General features: G+C 44.1%; 1 protein-coding gene across 1 annotated transcript; it reads right to left on the bottom strand.

The window, feature by feature from the left end:
* Positions 1–13,889: 13,889 nt before the first annotated feature.
* LOC114070078 lies at positions 13,890–16,543 on the bottom strand. The gene is made up of 2 exons (XM_027907279.1): positions 14,971–16,543; positions 13,890–14,781 (listed from the first exon to the last, which is right to left on the bottom strand). The coding sequence occupies exons 1-2, from the start codon at positions 16,413–16,415 to the stop codon at positions 13,890–13,892; spliced, it is 2,337 nt and encodes a 778-aa protein (XP_027763080.1). The 5' UTR covers positions 16,416–16,543.
* Positions 16,544–17,303: the final 760 nt, after the last annotated feature.

The raw sequence follows: 17,303 nt of genomic DNA on the forward strand, positions 1-17,303 counted from the left end.
GATACATCTCCCACCTGAAGGTCTGGCTGCTGGGAGGCCTCTGAGGTTGCTGGTGTAGCAGTTACAGGGGAATGAATCCCACGGTGTGTCACAGCCACACCAGAGGGACCGTACATGAGTAAGAACGGGGATGAAAAAGTCCCTTTGTGCCCTTCTTCGCCAACTACTGGATTTGCTTCCTGCCTCTCTTGGCTGCTCCTGTATGGCTGGAGAGGAGCCCTTCCTGTGTGAACTGCTGCTCAATCTGCCACGCCACTCCCCTGGCTGCTGACACTCCCTATGGGACCCTTCATGAGGGAGTGGGAACAGGCACCGGCCCTGCTGCCTGTGCCCATGCTGAGGCAACTGCTCTAGGGCAAGCTGCTGGCTCCACGTGGGTCTTGGTGCTCTCCTGCTATCCCCTGACTCTAGAAATTTGCCCTGCTTACTGTAATTAACCTTTAGGCTATTTATCAGTCAGGTACCTCAAACAGCAGGTGCTGTTGCTGTTCCTTAGCTTCCTTTCTTCAGATCCTTCAGTTCTATCCCTGTAAGCAGTGAACTCACATCTGTGGAAGGGTGCCCACTCTTTCTTTTCTGACTCTGACCACAGTGCCGCAATATTACAGAGCTGATGGATCTTTTACAGACTGTCTTTGTTTCTCTGTGAGAATTAGAAATCTTCACACCATCTTAATGTAAGGAAAACACACTTTGGAGGAAATATGCTCCCATGTTTGCCCTGTAGTTGATGGCTTGCCAGCATCTTTTTGGCTCCATTTGGAATGTGTGAGAAGTTGTGTGAATTTCTGTTTGAATGGCTGGAAACTGTAATGTTCTCCTGGGGTTTAGTGAATGAATATGAAAATGTCACAGTAATTTTCATTAATATTATAAATCACATGTGGGAGGTTACCCAAAAAGCATTCAAATAACTGAAGGGGGAGCTTTATTTGTTCTTTTCTTTGCCAGCTGCATGGCAGAAATGAAAGCGGTAGGTTGGTCTGGGGCTTTGATTTATTTACTCTGAGGAAGAGAAAAAAGAAAAAGTATGTATATTCATGTGCATTTGTAATTTCATTTCAGCAGAGTACCTGTCAGAAAACTGTTTCAAAGGTGTTTTCTTTAGAGAACATGGAAGGAAGAACTTAAAGGAGGGTGTTAACTGAATGGGTACTCAACTGATTAAAAATGCAGGTTTATTCGTTTAGAGTCACTTTCTGCCCTGCACCTGTATCCACAGATGTGACAGAGGGAAGACCAAAAAGTACACAGTGTGTGTGTGATGGCAAAGGTGGGGTCTGTGTCTCTTAAACAGAAAGATTTTGCCATACGGCTGAAGAAGCAGCTACAAAACACCTGATCAAACAAGCATGATTTAGACTACCAGCACTGGCAGCGCTTGGCAGTGCAGCAGTGGATATTGTAGGAAAGAAGGACGGGATCGCTCCCACCCATCCAAAGACCATGATTCAGTTGTCTTGAAGAAGCTGTTCTAATATTTAAAACTGTATTTATCTAAAAAGTAAAATTAAAAACAGGACTGATGTTGGTTGGAAACTAGTATGAAGTTTGTTTCCCAAAATCTTTTTTTTCTGGTAGGTATTGAGAAAGCACAGGCCCTGTTGCTTATTGCTGGCACAAAGCTGTGACCTACTGTAAAAGTTAGGAATACAGAGGCTGGTGAGCATGATCATTCCTTTCCAGATGAGAGTCTGCTCATTATTCCTATAGCTTATTACCCAAGTACAGTGTTGGTACTGTTGCCTCTCTCATTTCATGTGCTGTGAAGTTCTAGAATTTATAACCTTCTCTTAACTTGCTTGGTAGGGGACAAAACTGGTCTCCATACAAATTATACACTTTGGGGTAGTATTTTTGTGTGCATTTTAATTTCTAACCTTATCCATACAAATCCCTGAATATATTTCTAATTTAAAACATTTTACAAACAATGTGCCCCAACAAACCGCACTATTATTCCTGCTACCTCCTACTGACAAATGGCAACCCAGCTATTGAAAAAAATCAGAGAAACATCACATTAAGGAAACCTGTTGCATTATTTCATTTTAAATCTGCCAGACCAGGCTCTGATGGAACACAAAAGCATTGAATTTGAGGCAAGAGTGATGATGAGGGAAAGACAGGCCCTTTAACTTAGCCTAGGTGGAATTGTGACTTGCAATCATCTTCTTTTCTACCAAGAAAGACAATTTGACTGTCCCTGTAACAGATTGTGCAGAGGCACTAATCCTCATAATTATAATAAAATCTGACAGATGTGATTGCAAGGGGACCAGTGGCATTTTCCTCATGTGTCATATATCAAAGGTTTCTGTAATTCTTTGAAGGGTAGTTTATAGCACTGTCCTTAGTGCTTCTGTTCTGATTTTTCTCTCCTTTTTTGGTAAATTTCTACCACTTCATGATGCATGAGAAATAAAATGATTCAACTATTTTGCAGGGCTCATTTAGAACATGCAAGGACTCAGTTCTTCCTTCATCTTATTCAGACTAAACATTTAATAAGAAGCCACATAAAATTCTTACATGGGAACTTTAGCAAGGGAAGTTGGTTTACAGTGTCCTGCTTACCTCTTAAAAAGGCATAAATCAAATCTTATAAGACCTGATGCACTGTACCTCATTTGTTTATTTTGTCTAAAGCAAGTGCCTGAATGCTTGTTTGTTTCTTAGCTTCATAGAAACAAGCACTTCAATTAAATTCTCTGTAAAAAGAATTTACAATCCTTGCATCATTTTATATCTCTGTAATTGGCTAAGACCACCAGTAAATTCAAAGCAGCTGAGGGAACAGATTTGCAGCCAGAACAACCAGAGAGATGGGACTGTGGTTCCCTTCTGAGGCCTACTGAATAACCTCAATAATTAACTTGGTATTTCTCGGCTTATTTTTTTCTAAAGCTTACAAGTGCTGGGGCAAATAATGATCACCTAGAACACATGAGCACTGAAATTAAACTATGGACGTCACAACAGGAGAGGGGTTGTCTTTGTCTTTCCTTTGTTGGTGCCAGAGGACAAACTGTACATTTTGCCCAGAGGTCTTGGGGAGGACCTCCCTTCCTACCAAGTTCTCCACAGTCTCCTGTGTGATGAGGTTTGGCTCCACACCCCTCCTGTTTGAAATCTAAAAAAACCCTAAAGAAATCCAGAGGCATTGTGCAGCTGGTTGGGGTCTGCACCGTCTCCTGCGTGGCTGTTGTGGATTAACCAGTGTGGGGTAAACTGTTGCTTCCTGGGGTGGCTGCTGGTGATTCCTGCACAAATCTGCCCTGTGCTGCTGGGCAGATTTGGTAGAGGAGCAGAGGTGATACAGCATAATGATGCTACATGGGCAGAACAAAAGTGGCCAAGAGAGGGTCACAGGATGGAGGTTGGCCAGATTCATGTGGAGAAGACAGTTTCCCCGTACACATAGTTTCAAAAAGAATATAAACATGTTTATATATTCCCATATATAACACATATTGAGCTTTAAAACTTCATATAAGGTTTCATTTATACTCTGGTACATCAGGTTTGGATCTCATTGTTTCCCAGGCCTGGCTTTTTCCTGCACATCTACTTCTTACTGCATTGCATCCCTATTAATTCCTCTATAAGTGTTAGAAGGGTCTTGGGAGAGAGCCTTTAAACAACTTAACTGTACATGCAGCTTGTCTGTAGGAAAGACTCAGTTAGGAAGACACTAAAATATTTCTTGTAGACAAAAATCATATATTGTAGAATGGCTTGGTTTGGAGGGAACCTTAAAGATCATTTATTTTCACCCTCGTGTCATGAGCAGAGACACCTTCCACTAGACCAGGCTGCACAAAGTCCCATACAACCTAGCCCTGAACAATTCCAGGGATGGGACACCCACAACTTTTCTGTGCAACTTGTTCCAGTGCCTCACCACCCTATATTGAAGAAATCATGGGTATTGAACTCTGTAGAGACAGCGTAGGAATATGCAAGGACACATATACCATTTCACTGCCCGAGGAGAACCATAGTCCTCAGCTTCCCTGATTCAGAGTAGACCTTTTCAGCAAAAAATGTCAGTATTAGCTTACTTTTTTTGATCAAGCTGACCATAAATTTTGAAAATACTAAGATTGTGACATTCTCCGAGCTTGTACTAAACAAGTTAAAGCTCCTTTATTAATAGTTTTTAATGTCCTTATTGCAAGCTATTGAAGACTTACTGGAAGTCAAAGATAAAGCATGGATAATACTTCAGTCAGCAAGGCTAAAGATTTTCAGAAGTGCAGGTGGGACCGAAGCATCCTGGGGCAAAAGGGAATCATATGGGGTTCTGAACCTTCAGAGGTGATCTTTTGACAATGAATTTCTACCCCAGACATCCTCCCACACTGTGATGTGCCAAAAGAAGTGAAGACCCATCAGCAAAAGGCTAAAAGATACGATTTCACTGTGATTTTGGAAGAGAATGGAAGCAATCTGGATCACCTAGAGGAACTGCTCTGAAGAGCTCACTCACTTTTTCCACAGCAGAGCAGAAGGATATGAGCCTATGGTAGAGAATTACAGGAATGCAGTAATAACTGGGACTCAGTGTAAATAATGAGGAGTATAAAGAATGTATATGACTGGAATGTACAACTGTAGGAGATTAAAAAAAAAATACTAAAAAGAAAATAAAAGCCAATACAAATTTTGCAGAGAGTACATTCTTGGCACCATCCTCTAGAGGAGAAGTTATGAAAGAAAAAACATTACATGATGAGGGCAGGAGGTAGGTAAGGGAGAATGTGGGTACTGAAAATAAAAACTTCTAGGGGTATGAGCTAAGAAATGTACACAGGAGCCTCAGGAAGTAGGAAACATTCAGAGTCAAATGATTGTGGTTTCTCCTTCGTCTGGAGAACTATACAGCATCCTCCTCACTCCAAGTGGGCATTCCATCAAAAATGTTAATAGGAGAGACTGTGTTTTCAGCTTGTGCTCTATAGGTACTTAAGCAATTACTTATTGGGACAATAGTGGCAAGGACAGGTCCATTGGTGTTTTAAACCAATCTGGAATTAGTAATTTTATTCTAGAATTGCAGGGTTAGAAATAGTCTCCTATAAAAGCATGGGAAACACGTATTTGGCCTTTGCAAAGAGGATAAAGGGAAGTATGCTAGGAGCTCTCCTTTCCTTAAGTATATCACAAGGACAGGATGGTTGGAGCTCATCTGCTTTCATTTATATGGCAACTTTTTGAGCAGGAGCTGGACAGGCTCAAGGTTTGCCTAGTGCCTGTCAGCAGTAAGGAATGTGTGCACTGTCCCAGCAACTGCCCAAGATGTCTTTATATACAAGAGTGTATTGAGAAATACCTTAAATGTCTCTTTTCTTATAAAATGTTCTTGCATGAAATCTAGCTTTTCCCTGGAGAGGGTTTCCCAGATTTCACAGGCACAGTGGTGGAGCGAGGCTGTGTGTTGCCATGGGCATCCAGTCTAGCCAATGCTGCATATTTGTAGGTTAAATCTTTGTAACCTGTCACTTCAGCAGGAGCAGTTTTCCACCATTTGAACTCAGACAGCTACACAACAGGTATAAAACCCAAAAGTACATTAACTTTGTGAAGAAGACAGTGTATTTGCAGTGTTTCAGAAAAATATTCTCTTTGGCACAAATAGTGTCAGATTACAAAAGTGTTTAGGAGCTGCAGGTTGTAGAGAAACATCAACTGGGATTTCAACAGTGCTGTTGTTGGCTAGAAGCCTAAAACCCAGATGGCTTCAGCTCCTAGTTACCTTTGTTCTATGGACCACAGAGCTTTTAAAGATCCATGCACACAGTAGGAAATAGTTTCCTGAGTGTACACTCTGCACTTTAAAGTGTACCAGTATCTGGACAGAAATTACAGCATCAAAGAGGTGCAGTTGAGAAAAAGATATTGAAAGTACATGCAGGAAGAATTTGTGCAGGGTGCAGGTACCTCTCTATAGATTGTGACTTGCTAATCATTGGCTATGTTTTGCTAGAAATTTTCATTAGAAGTGCATAAGCCAAAGCAGGACCTGACAAGAGGAAAACCTATAGGGTATAGAAAGCAATTGCAAAAACAGACTGAGGTTCACCATTTGATTTTGATGGTAGGGAGAAAGCCACATGGAGGAAAAGATAAAAACAAGCAGCCAGATTGCAATTGACTAAATCCTATGGTGATTTTCTGTTTACAGATAAATCCTAACTTGCTTTTACCAGGATCATATTCTGCTCCTATTGCTCAGAACAAATACCCCTTCTTTCTGCACACCACTCGACAAAAAAAACTTAATGGAAGTCAATTCTGGCTTCAGTTGTGTCCTGCAATGGAAATGCAGCTGCAGGGCTCTGCACCATGGAGAGCCAGTATCTGCTTGTACACCACCACGTGCTGCCTTTTTATTTTTGTTTTTTCCCGCTAAATAGTGTTTCACCCCATGCCTTACCAACAGACTTCCTTTGGCTTGTTTTCCTTTTGTTTACATTTTGCTGTTATCATAGATTACCTCAATGGGTTAAAAAATGGGTTTTTCTTTCAAAGGTTGTGTTGAGAATTGTCTGAAGGAAGTACTTCAGGCCTTGGTGTCCTGCCGGTTCAACACACTGAAGGGAGTGCTTTCTCTTCGATGGGCAACCCTACTTCTTTGTAGGGTTGCTTTAATACTTAAACTTTTTTTTTTTCCTTTTTGAAAACGTCTGAGATTCTGAGTTATATCCTTGTGGTTAGGGAAAAAGACATTTGACCAGGGAAGCAACTTGTTACGACCTTAGGTAAAACGCCAACTGCAATAAAAAGTACTTTTAAATGTCATTTCTATATTAAATAAGATTTAAAGAAGCACTAAAAAATATCTGGCTGTATTTGCCATATATATATTTTTTATTCATAGAGATAATAAGCTAAAATGTAACTTGTCTCTTTCGGAGTAATGGCCTGATTTTTGTGGTCACTGCACACTCAGTGGGAATTTTTTGAAGTAAGAATGATAAGCTTGGGCTCTAAAATCAGACTTGATTATACTCCAAAGGTTTTCTGTTTTCTCTCTGATGGATAGTGATGAGCAAGTTCACAAGATATTCCTGTTTCCAAAGAGGATGGATGGGAGGGAAGTGAATTAAATCCAAAGTAAGTCTGGGCATTTCAGAAGGGCGTGAACAGGGAACACATTTTGCCCATCAGCCCCCTAGGGGTCATAGAAACAAATAAGGATTAAAATTTGTTTATTTCCCATCTTTTATGAAATACCTTTTAAAATTATGGTTGTGGGCTACAAGTTGCTGTGGGAGTCTCTTGTGCTGCATCCCAGAAGCAACTGTTGAGGATATTCATCTCCTCCATTCCCTGGAGGTTGGAAGTGAGCTTTATTACCTTAAATCACAAAGTTCCAGGAAACTCTCAGCTGCATTATACAAAACCTAAAAATCTGTGAAATATCTTTTTAAAGCCTTTATTTACCTTATTCCCCTCCCAAGTCTCTCCTTCAAAACCTCTGTCCCTATTTTTATTGCACAGTCCCGTGGTTGTTAATTGAATCTCACAAGTGTTGAGTAAGTCAGAAGTTGCCCCTTGCAGATTTTCTGTTACGAGTCTCAGCCTGAAGCAGAAGCAGAAATGCAGTTTTAAATGACTGAACTTTAACTTTTGAAGACTACTACTATTTATTCTATATTAAATTGGACAAATAAAGAAGAAGATAAGAAACCTGCGTACTAACAACACCATCTGCAGTCTAAACAAAACAAATGTCAAACTATGTTTATTTCTTCAGAAAAAAAATTGCTATGCCTTTCTGTTGTCTAATGCAGTCTTATGAAAGATGATGAAACTTTTCAATTATATGTAAACAAGCTGAGATGAGAGGAAATGCTTTTTTATTTTTTGGATTTCAACTTTGCTATCTGTTGGCTCATCAAGAAGTACCCAAATAAGTAACAGTCCAGAAATACCAGAAAGGGGGGAAAGGAAGGAGATGCTGTTGTTTAATTATGTGTTTGTCCTTTATCTCTAACACTCCTCATCTACAAGCAGGAAGTTAGTTTTAGTTTGGAAGCAAGAAATCCTCAGATATAGTTTGAGGTCATGACTATGTAGTGAGACATCTCTTCCTTCACATGCTCCCAGCTCTGCAGTTCACTTCTCCCTTTGGCCTTTCCAGCCATTTACGATGTTTTTTTCTGATTCTCTCTGCCATTTATTCATCCAAAGCCCTGCCTGAATTCAGGGTCTGTTCTGTATTTCTATAAAGGCTGCTGTAGGCTGCACTGAGCACTGTTACATACAGGGCACTTACGTAACTCTTATTCTCTAACTACAAATCACTTGAGCTCAACAAGCAAGCTTTGGAGTGGGTGTGCCCCTAATTAATTGAAATCCTTTTCTTTCATTTTTCACATATAAGGCAATTTTCTTCACCACACTAAACAGAACAAAAACTCTTTATGTCAGAATACAGGATTTTTTTTTCCATTTCTCTTCAGGGATTAAAAAAATTGTCTAGGATCAAGGCACTGCCATGATACATCACAGAGCCAGCTCAAAACATTTGCAAAGCTGTGGAGAGAACAGGGGCTTGTTCCTGGCAGAAGTTAAACAAATTGTTTGGTTTCGTGCTTAAACAAAGCAGAATATACAACTCCTATATGTTTGACTGAAAACTGCGTTGGCCTTAGCTGTCTTTTCAGCCCTCAGTCCACGTGCTAAAAACCAGAGAAGTAGTAGCTCATACTGCACCAAATGGTAGCTGCTGAGTGTTACATTATTCAAAGAAAAAAAAAGGGAGGGGGAGGAAGAATAAAGAAAAGGGCCGCATCATAGAGGCAGGCAGCCACTGAATTTTGCAACAAATGCTAGGGACAGTAGTAGGAAATATAGCAGCTGAGGCAAGCAGGATGCTTTTGAAAGTGTTACATAAATGTATAATAACAAAAAATTACTGAAATTAGGAAGAACTAGCTTAACAGGAAAAAAACGGATGGTCTGAACATCCTCTACAACTTTAATTTCTCCTGGTCTCAAGATACAAGGCTTGGGTTACCTTTATACTGCTAAATAAAACAGGATGACTGACTGTAGTCTGGCCCTGAGATCATCACAGCCACACCTCATCCATGTGTCACTTGGCTTTGGATCTCTCTGACTCTCACATAGGGTCCTTCCAGCCACAGACAGTTGCTATTTTTCCTCCTTTTTCCTCTAATCACCAAGTGCCTGAACTAAAGTGAGGACCGTATTATGGGTCAGTGCTGGAGTATTCTCATTGCGTAAAACCACAGGTGTGCATTGCATTTACAGTGAGAGCATCCAGGTTTTTTGAGGGTGCCAAATCCTACAGAAGGGCACTGGGGGAATTTGCCAAGCTGAGGGAGCCACACGAGGAGCAGTTTTATCCATATTCTTCTCTGGAGGTAGCACTTGTCCTGGGCTCAGAAGAGTTGCCTGTGAGTCAGCCTGGGTGATCAGCAGTTCGGCAGGCAAGGTCACTCCCTGACCCCTTTTTGTAGTGATACAAATGTAGCATAGATGTCTCTCAATTAAAAACAAAAACAACAACAACAACAACAACAACAAAAAACCAAACAAGAAAAACCAACACAAAACCCCAGCCAACTGGCCATTTTATTGTAAGTCAAAAACCACTCGGTAAACGACAACATGTCTTTTTGTCAGTCAGTTATGACAATTCAGCATGAGGACTAAGACTGCAGCTGGTTTTGCAGTTTGCATTTATGTTTTTAACATCAAAGGCTTTACAGATTAGGGAGAAGCTCTGTCTCATCTACCCCGTCGTCTTCATTTGAAACCTGTCCCAGCAGCCCTGAAATGTTCGGGAGGAATTTTTCTACTGACTTTGGTAAGTCTGGGACCAGCCCCCTTGTGCTCCAGAATCTCCTCTGTATGTGAAGTGTGTTTCTTGTTCAATAAGTGCGTGTTTTGCTAGTCTCAGATGAGTAAAACTATGGCAGAAAAACGTTTTGTTACCAGAAGAGAGCTTGGATAAACATGGACACAGTCAGACAGTGATCAGTCTTTGTTAGCAAGATGTTCTTTCCATACAGTGCTTCTCCAAAGGTATGAGCTAACCCATGGCTCTCCTTCAAGTGGATTCTATGAGCATTCAGCTCAACTGCATTTTTCACACCTTGCAGGGTGAGTGAAGAAAGTATTCATTTCAGATGATGCAAACAGAATTTCAATCCTGCTATAATCATTTAGGAAGGTGTTTCTTTACATGCAAAGAGAATGGTTCAATGAAAAATATGAGAACAGTATGAGCAAATATTGATGCATTTCAGTATGCATCCTCCTGCTACCTTTGGCACGACACTTATTCCAAGAGCTGGAATGGAGGCAGGGAGAGGAAGTGCCTTCCTTCACATGATCGTTATTCCCTGGCCACAGTGTTCTCTGATAATGAGGGATGTTTCAGAGATGGTATCAAGTCACTGCTGCTGGTAGGACTTCTTCACAATGCCAAAACAAACAAGGCTGGAAAATTGCTAGAATCAACAGGATCTTGCCTTAATATTGCAGGCAAATGCTTGTCACAAGTCCAAGTCTGATAGGACTGGAAACTAAATGCTCCATTTACCCACGCAACAAATGAAAGAGTGGAGGTCAGGCATGTTTGGGAACAGCTCCAGTGTGGGCTCTAAACTGAAAACCTGAAACGTTAGAGAAGTACCAAAGGCTCTATTTCCACCTCTTTACCACTATTCAAGTCACTCTCAATCTGGTCATTCAACAATGAAGCGCTGCAAGGAAGATTGGGGATTTGTCTACTAAGGGCAATATTGATAGCTCAGTAATAGTAAGCTCAACTGATAGTGAGTCACATCTTACCGTGAGAGATTTGTGCTAGTTGATGAGACTTATTGAGTTTAAAATCTCTATTGACAGGAAAAGTGCCAGCAAAACTTCAGATATGGACATGAGGAGAGCAGACTTCAGATTACTCATGGAACTAGTAATTCAAGTGCCCTGTGAAAAAGTGTTTTCAGGTGCTGGGGTCCATCAGCGCTGATCACTTTTTGAACATCACCTCCTAAGGGCACAGGAGCAGGCAATTCCTAAAAATCAGAAGTAAAGGAAATGGAGCAGAAGAGGGGCTTGGCTGATCAGGGATCTTCTTTTGGAAATGAGGCAAAGAAGGAAGGTGTAGGATCAAGGTCAGGTGACATGAGAAGAATAAAGAGATACTGCTTGCCATGGCAGGGAGAAAAATTGTGTGGCTAAACCTCAACTAAAGTTGAAGCTGGCCAGAAATGTGGGGGGCAATACCAAGTTTTTTCAAATAAACTAATGGAAAGAGTCAGTGCAGAAATAAAATCTACCTGTTAGAGGATGAGGATGGTCACCTCACAAAGAAGGACAGGGACAAGGTAGAGATGTTCAGTGTTTTCCTTGCCTCTGCCAACTAACAACAGACTAAGGAGGTCCCAGTGCCCTGAGTTGGAAGACCACGACTGTGAGAAAGAAAAACTTGCAGTTGACTGTGAACTTGTGTGGGATCTGCTGCTCCAGCTGGACCCCTACAAAAATATGGGGCTGGATGGAATTCATCTGAGAATTCTCAAAGAAATGTGATGTCATTGCAAAACCTCTCTCAATGATGGAAACTGGCTAAAGTCCCAATTTTAAAGAAGGGCAAGAAGGAGGACCTCGGAAACTGGAGACCTGTCAGTCCCACTTTAGTGCTTATGGAGAATATTATTCTGGGAGGTGTTGAAAAACACCTGGAGTATAACATATTTATCAGTCTCAACCAACATGGCTTCATGAAGCCAAAATCCTGCTTGTCAAACCTGATTTCCTTTTATGACAAGGTAACCCACCTAGCTGAAATGCAATCTCTTTGGACTTTAGAATTTTATGCTGTGTCTCGAAACATCCTTCTGGACAAAATGATCAGCAAACAGCTGGATAAACAGATCATGTGATGGGTGAGCAACTGACTCACAGGTGGGGCACAAAGAGTTATAGTGAATGTGGTAACATCAGACTGGCGACCTGTCACTAATGGGGTTCCACAGGGCTCCATCTTGAGCCCAGTGCTCTTCAACATCTTCATTAATGACTTCAACAAAGGACTTGAAGGGATACTAAGCACGTTTGCAGACAACGTTGAACTGGGAGGAGCTGCCAAGTCCCTTGAGGGCATAGAGGCCCTGCAGAGAGTCCTCGACAAATCAGAGCAATAGGCAGTCACAAACCACAGGAAGTTTATGAGGGCAAGTGTTGGATTCTGCACCGGGGATGACGCAATCCTGGTTGTGTGTACAGACTGGGGAACGACAGGCTGGAAAGCAGTGCTGTGGAAAGGTACCTGAGGGTCCTGGTTGACAGCAAGTTGAATAGGAGTCAGCAGTGCTCTGGCAGCCAGGAGGGCAACTGTGTCCCGGGGGGCATCAGGCAAAGCATCACCAGCCAGGTGAGGGAGAGGATGGTCCTGCTCTGCTTTGCACTGGGGTGGCCTCACCTCAAGTCCTGTGTGCAGTTTGGGGCAGTACAATATAAGAAAGACATTAAGCTTTTAGAGAATGTCTAAAGGAGGACCATGAGGATGCTGAAGGGTCTGCAGGGGAATCTGTATGAGAAGCATCTGAGGTCACTTTATTTGTTCAGCCTGGAGAAGAGGAGACAGAAGAGAGACCTCATTGCATCCTCATGAGGGAAAGAGGAGGGTCAGACACCGATCTCTTCTCTGTGGTGACCAGTGACAAGACTCAAGGAAATGGGGTGAAGCTGAGTCAGGGCAGGTTTAGATTGGATGTTAAGAGAAGGTACTTTACCCAAAGGGTGGTTGGGCACTGGAACAGGCTCCCCAGGGAGGGAGTCACAGCACCAAGCCTGAGAGAGTTCAAGAAATGTTTGGACAATGCTCTGGTGTGATGGACAAGGCCCATGGTGTGAATCTTGGAGTTACCCCGTGCAAGGCCAGAAGTTGGACTTGATGATCTTGATTCCAACTCAGCATATTCTATGATTCCATAAATTAAATTAAACTATCTTCATTGTCAGAAAGAGTCCATTAGATTTGTTCCCTGAGAAAACAGATATTCTCTTCAGCCACAAAGGTAAGTTTTGCAAAATTTGATGTAAGTACAGTGAAGTACTATAAAGTGAAGTTTTGTGCATAATCAGATGAAAAAAAAAGTGATCGCAAAATGTGTAATGTAATGGACATTTACTATCAGTCACTGCTCAGAAATAAGTAAAGCCATTGTGGTTGAGTAGCTGGTCGTGTGCTGCTCCCGCTCCCTACTGTCACTCTCAAAAGGAGCTGTCAGTATCAAATCAGACTTTATTTAAAGATTTACAGGTTTTCCTTGCCAAGAAGTGAGAGACAAAGGTTAAAAGAATTCATATGCAGACATGTTCATGTGGCGGGGTGGGCAGTTTTTCAGTTGGCTACAGCCCTGTCGTGTACTGCAGAACCTCAGAGCTATCAAAGGGAATGTCTCCTTTGTTTCCTGCTAAATCCATAGAAGAAAATTTTGAACTATAGGATTTAAACTATAACAACTTGCTTTGAAAGGAGTTGAACATTAGGAGCACTAAGACCTCCTGGCCAGCAGCCCTGGGGACCTGTAAATACAGGGAGGTGCAGAGAGGGCAAAATGAAACAGGGAAGCACAGCTGGAAAACCATCACATTTTATTAGCCTCAAAATCTGTTCACATAAAATCACAGGTGGGTACCCTGAAGCCATGGACAAGGGTGTGCTGGTAGTGCCATGTCCTTGAGGCAGCTGGATGCAGCTGTTCCTGATGCTGTTGCATTCTTCCTTACTGGTCCCATTGTTTTCTGCCTGCTGGACAGATCCCAGGGCCGCAAGAGCAGCCTTGCCCAGGACCCCACTCCTGATGTAGTGGGTTGTGTCCAGCAGAGTTGGAGCTTCAGCTGTGGGGCTTTGGGGGACGTTTGCTGGGCTCTCTGGCCCTGCTGATGAGGTTGGTCCTTCCGGTGCCTCGTCCGTACTTCCTTTCTGGTCCAGCTGTTCTTCTGGCCGTTGGAGCAGTCCCTGCTGCTGTGGCTGTTGCTCTCACCATGTTATTTGTACGTTTTTCCAGTTTCTGCTGTTCTTCTGGATGCTGTTTGGAGCTCTGGTTCAATGGAGCAGCCTTGCCCAGGACCTCAGCCCTGATGTCCTGGGCTGTGTCCAATAGAGCTGGAGCACTGCTCGTGGGGCTGTTCAAGGTATCTGCCAGAATCTCTACCTCTGCTGCTGTGGCTGTTGCTCTCATCACCTCTTCTGTGCCTTGTTCCAGGTCCCTCAGTTCTTCTGGCTGTTGGCTGGTTCCCTGGATCACAGTTACACCCTTGCCCAGGACTTTTGCCCTGGTGTACTGGTCTGCGTCCAGCAGAATGGGGACATTGTCTGTGGGGCTGTGCAGGGCATGTTCTGGGTTCTCTGCCCCTGCTACTGTGTCTGTTGCTCTAATCACCTCATCTGTGCCTTGTTCCAGGTGCTGCTCTTCTTCTGGCTGCTGTTCAGGACTCTGGACCAATAGTGGAGCCTTGCCCAGGACTTCACTGATGTACTGGGATGAGTCCAACAGCATTGGAGCATCAGGTGTGGGGTGGTGTGGGACAAATGCTGGGCTCTCTGCCCCTTTTGCTGTTGTGGTTGTTGCTACCATTACCTCACCCATGCTTCCTTCCCGGTTCCACTGTTCTTCCAGCTGCAGAACAGATTCCTGGGTCATGATTACAGCCTTGCGCACGACCTCAGTCCTGAGGTACTGAGCTGTGTCCAGCAGAACAGGGGCATCACCTGTAGGCCTGTGCAGGGCTGTGTGGGGCATATGCCAGGAAACCTCTGTCCCTGATGCTGTGGCTATTGCTCTTGTCACCTCATCTGTACTTTGTTCTAAGTCCCTCAGTTCTTCTGGTTGTTGTCTGGTTCTCTGGATCACAGTAACACCCTTGCCCAGGACCTTTGCCCTGGTGTACTCGTCATCTGAGTCCAGCAGAATGGGGGCATCGTCTGCTGGGCTCTCTGTCCCTTCTGTTGTGGCTGTGGCTTTTGTCACCTCATCTGTACTTTGTTCCAGGTCCTGTTGCTCTTCTGTCTGCTCACTGAGTTCCTGGGACACAATTATAGCCTTGCGCATGATCTCACCCCTGATGTACTTGGCTGTGTCCAGCAGAGCATCATCTGTGGGGCTTTGGGGGGCAGGTATCTGGTTGTCTGCCCCTGCTGGTGTGGCCAATGACACATCCATGCTGTCTTCCAGGTCCTGTTGCTCTTCTATCTGCTCACTGTGTTCCCGGATCACAGTTACAGCCTTGCGTATGACCTCACCCCTGATGTACTGGGCCGTGTCCAGTAGACCATTGTCTGTGGGGCTTTGGGGGGCAGATGTCTGGTTCTCTGCCCCTGCTTGTGTGGACAGTGACACATCTATGCTGTCTTCCAGGTACTGTTGCCCTTCTGTCTGCTCACTGGATTCCTGGATCACAGTTACAGCCTTGCGCACGACCTCACCCCTGATGTACTGGGCTGTGTCCAGCAGAGCTGGTGTGCAGTCTCCTGGGTGGTGCTTCTTCTGCTCTCCTATACTGTATGTGGCAGTGGAGGCCCTGTGCAGAGCCCTTGGTGTGCTCTGGAAGAAGGATGTCCGCCTCTGGTGAGCCAGGGCATCAATGACTGTGGAGGGAGGGGATCTGTAGGTAAGTCCTGCAGGTATTCCTGCTGCTGTTGCTTCACTTATGCTTAGTTTCAGGTCCAGTTGTCTGCTGATTACATCTTCCCACTTCTCCTCCTGGGACAGCATTTTGTCTATACCCTCTTCCCACTCTTCCTCCTCGGCTAAGGCCACTGCCTCACTGGTGGAAGCATGAGCTTCCAGATGCTCCAGCACCTCCTTCTTGCTCATGGTGCCCATCTTAAACTTCACAAATACCACTTGTGGCTGCTGTGGTGTGGTCCATGGGAGGCTCATGCTCCTGTCTCGTCCTGTCTTAGGCTGCCTCATTCCCTCCTTGGCACTCACCTGCCCAGGTCTGCCAGAGAGCCCCCCTGACTGCCTCCGGGAGAAGCACTGTCCCTCGTTCTCTGGCTGCTGGAGCTCCCTGTCCTCCAAGTCATCCTGCTGCTGTGGCAGGGTGGCTCTCCGGAGTGGAGCCTGTCTGTACCTGGTGTGGGTCTGGCAGCTCTTGCACAGTTCCTCTGGAGGCTTCCTCTTGAAGGATACAACAACCTGCTTTACAACAGTCCCCTTCTGCTTGTGCCCCCCTGGCATGCTGCCGAGGTTGTACTCAATGCACACTGATGGCCTTGCTGGGTCCTGCTGTGCTGTTTGCTCCCAGTGGCCTCTCCGTGCATCTGCATCCCTACCCAGGGAAGCTGAGGAAGCCCTGCCATGTGTCTGTTTCATGTGTGCTGCCAGATGCTCCCTATCCATGTTTGCCTTTGGCATCCTCTGCCTCAGACTTGTCAGGGTTGCCCTGGGGAGCTACTGAGTCCTGAGGGAGATATTTCCTTAGGACCAGGCACCCCCAAGGCTCTCTGTTCCTAAACATTCCCACAGCAGGGGTAGGGCCCTGTGTCACAGTGGCCTCTGAGGAGTGTGATGCACCTGCATCACAAAGGACCATGGCACGGCACACCCATGTGAGGCTGACTGAGTCTGGTGGACTGCTGCTTCCTGCTCCATATCATAAGGGAAGGGATAAGTGTGAAGCCAGTCCGTTGTTTTACCTACCTAAGAGCCCGGGCTGGGTTGCAGCCACCTCAGACCCGGGGAAGACTGAGCCCCAGATCTTTGCCATTTGCTACTGTTTGCAGGTCTGGACAGTGCAAAACACCTGAGTTCAAGAAGTTAGTTCATAGATTGTAGTTTTTAGTATTTAAAGTCTTGTTTATGGTTACAGAAAGGAATAAAGTAGGGAACTGCACCCTTGAAGAGTCCTAGCGTGCACTGGTTGAACTGGATGTTGCATTATGCTGAGCTTGTGCATCCCAAAAAGTAGGGCTTCTTGGCTCTGGATGAGCACAGTTTTGAAACTATTAAATTTGTCGTTATTTGCATGATTTTAAACATTTTGTCTCAGCAAATCATGAACATGGCCAGTCTTACACTTCTTGTATCAACAAAGTTCCTTTTCTCTCCCAGAACAGGAAAAATAGTTTGAAGCTTCCCACTGGTTTAATATCTTTATTGATGATCTGGATGAGGGTATTGAGTCTATCATTAGCAGATTTGCAGATCCCCCCAAGTTGAGGGGGAGGGTAGGATGGCTCTGCAGAGGGACATGTACAGAATGGATAGATGGGCCAAATCCAATGGGATGACGTTCAACAAGAC

This window comes from Empidonax traillii, unplaced genomic scaffold, assembly GCF_003031625.1.
Source record: "Empidonax traillii isolate 1590-97213 ecotype Southwest subspecies unplaced genomic scaffold, ASM303162v1 scaffold26:size2357266, whole genome shotgun sequence".
NCBI classification, from domain to species: domain Eukaryota; kingdom Metazoa; phylum Chordata; class Aves; order Passeriformes; family Tyrannidae; genus Empidonax; species Empidonax traillii.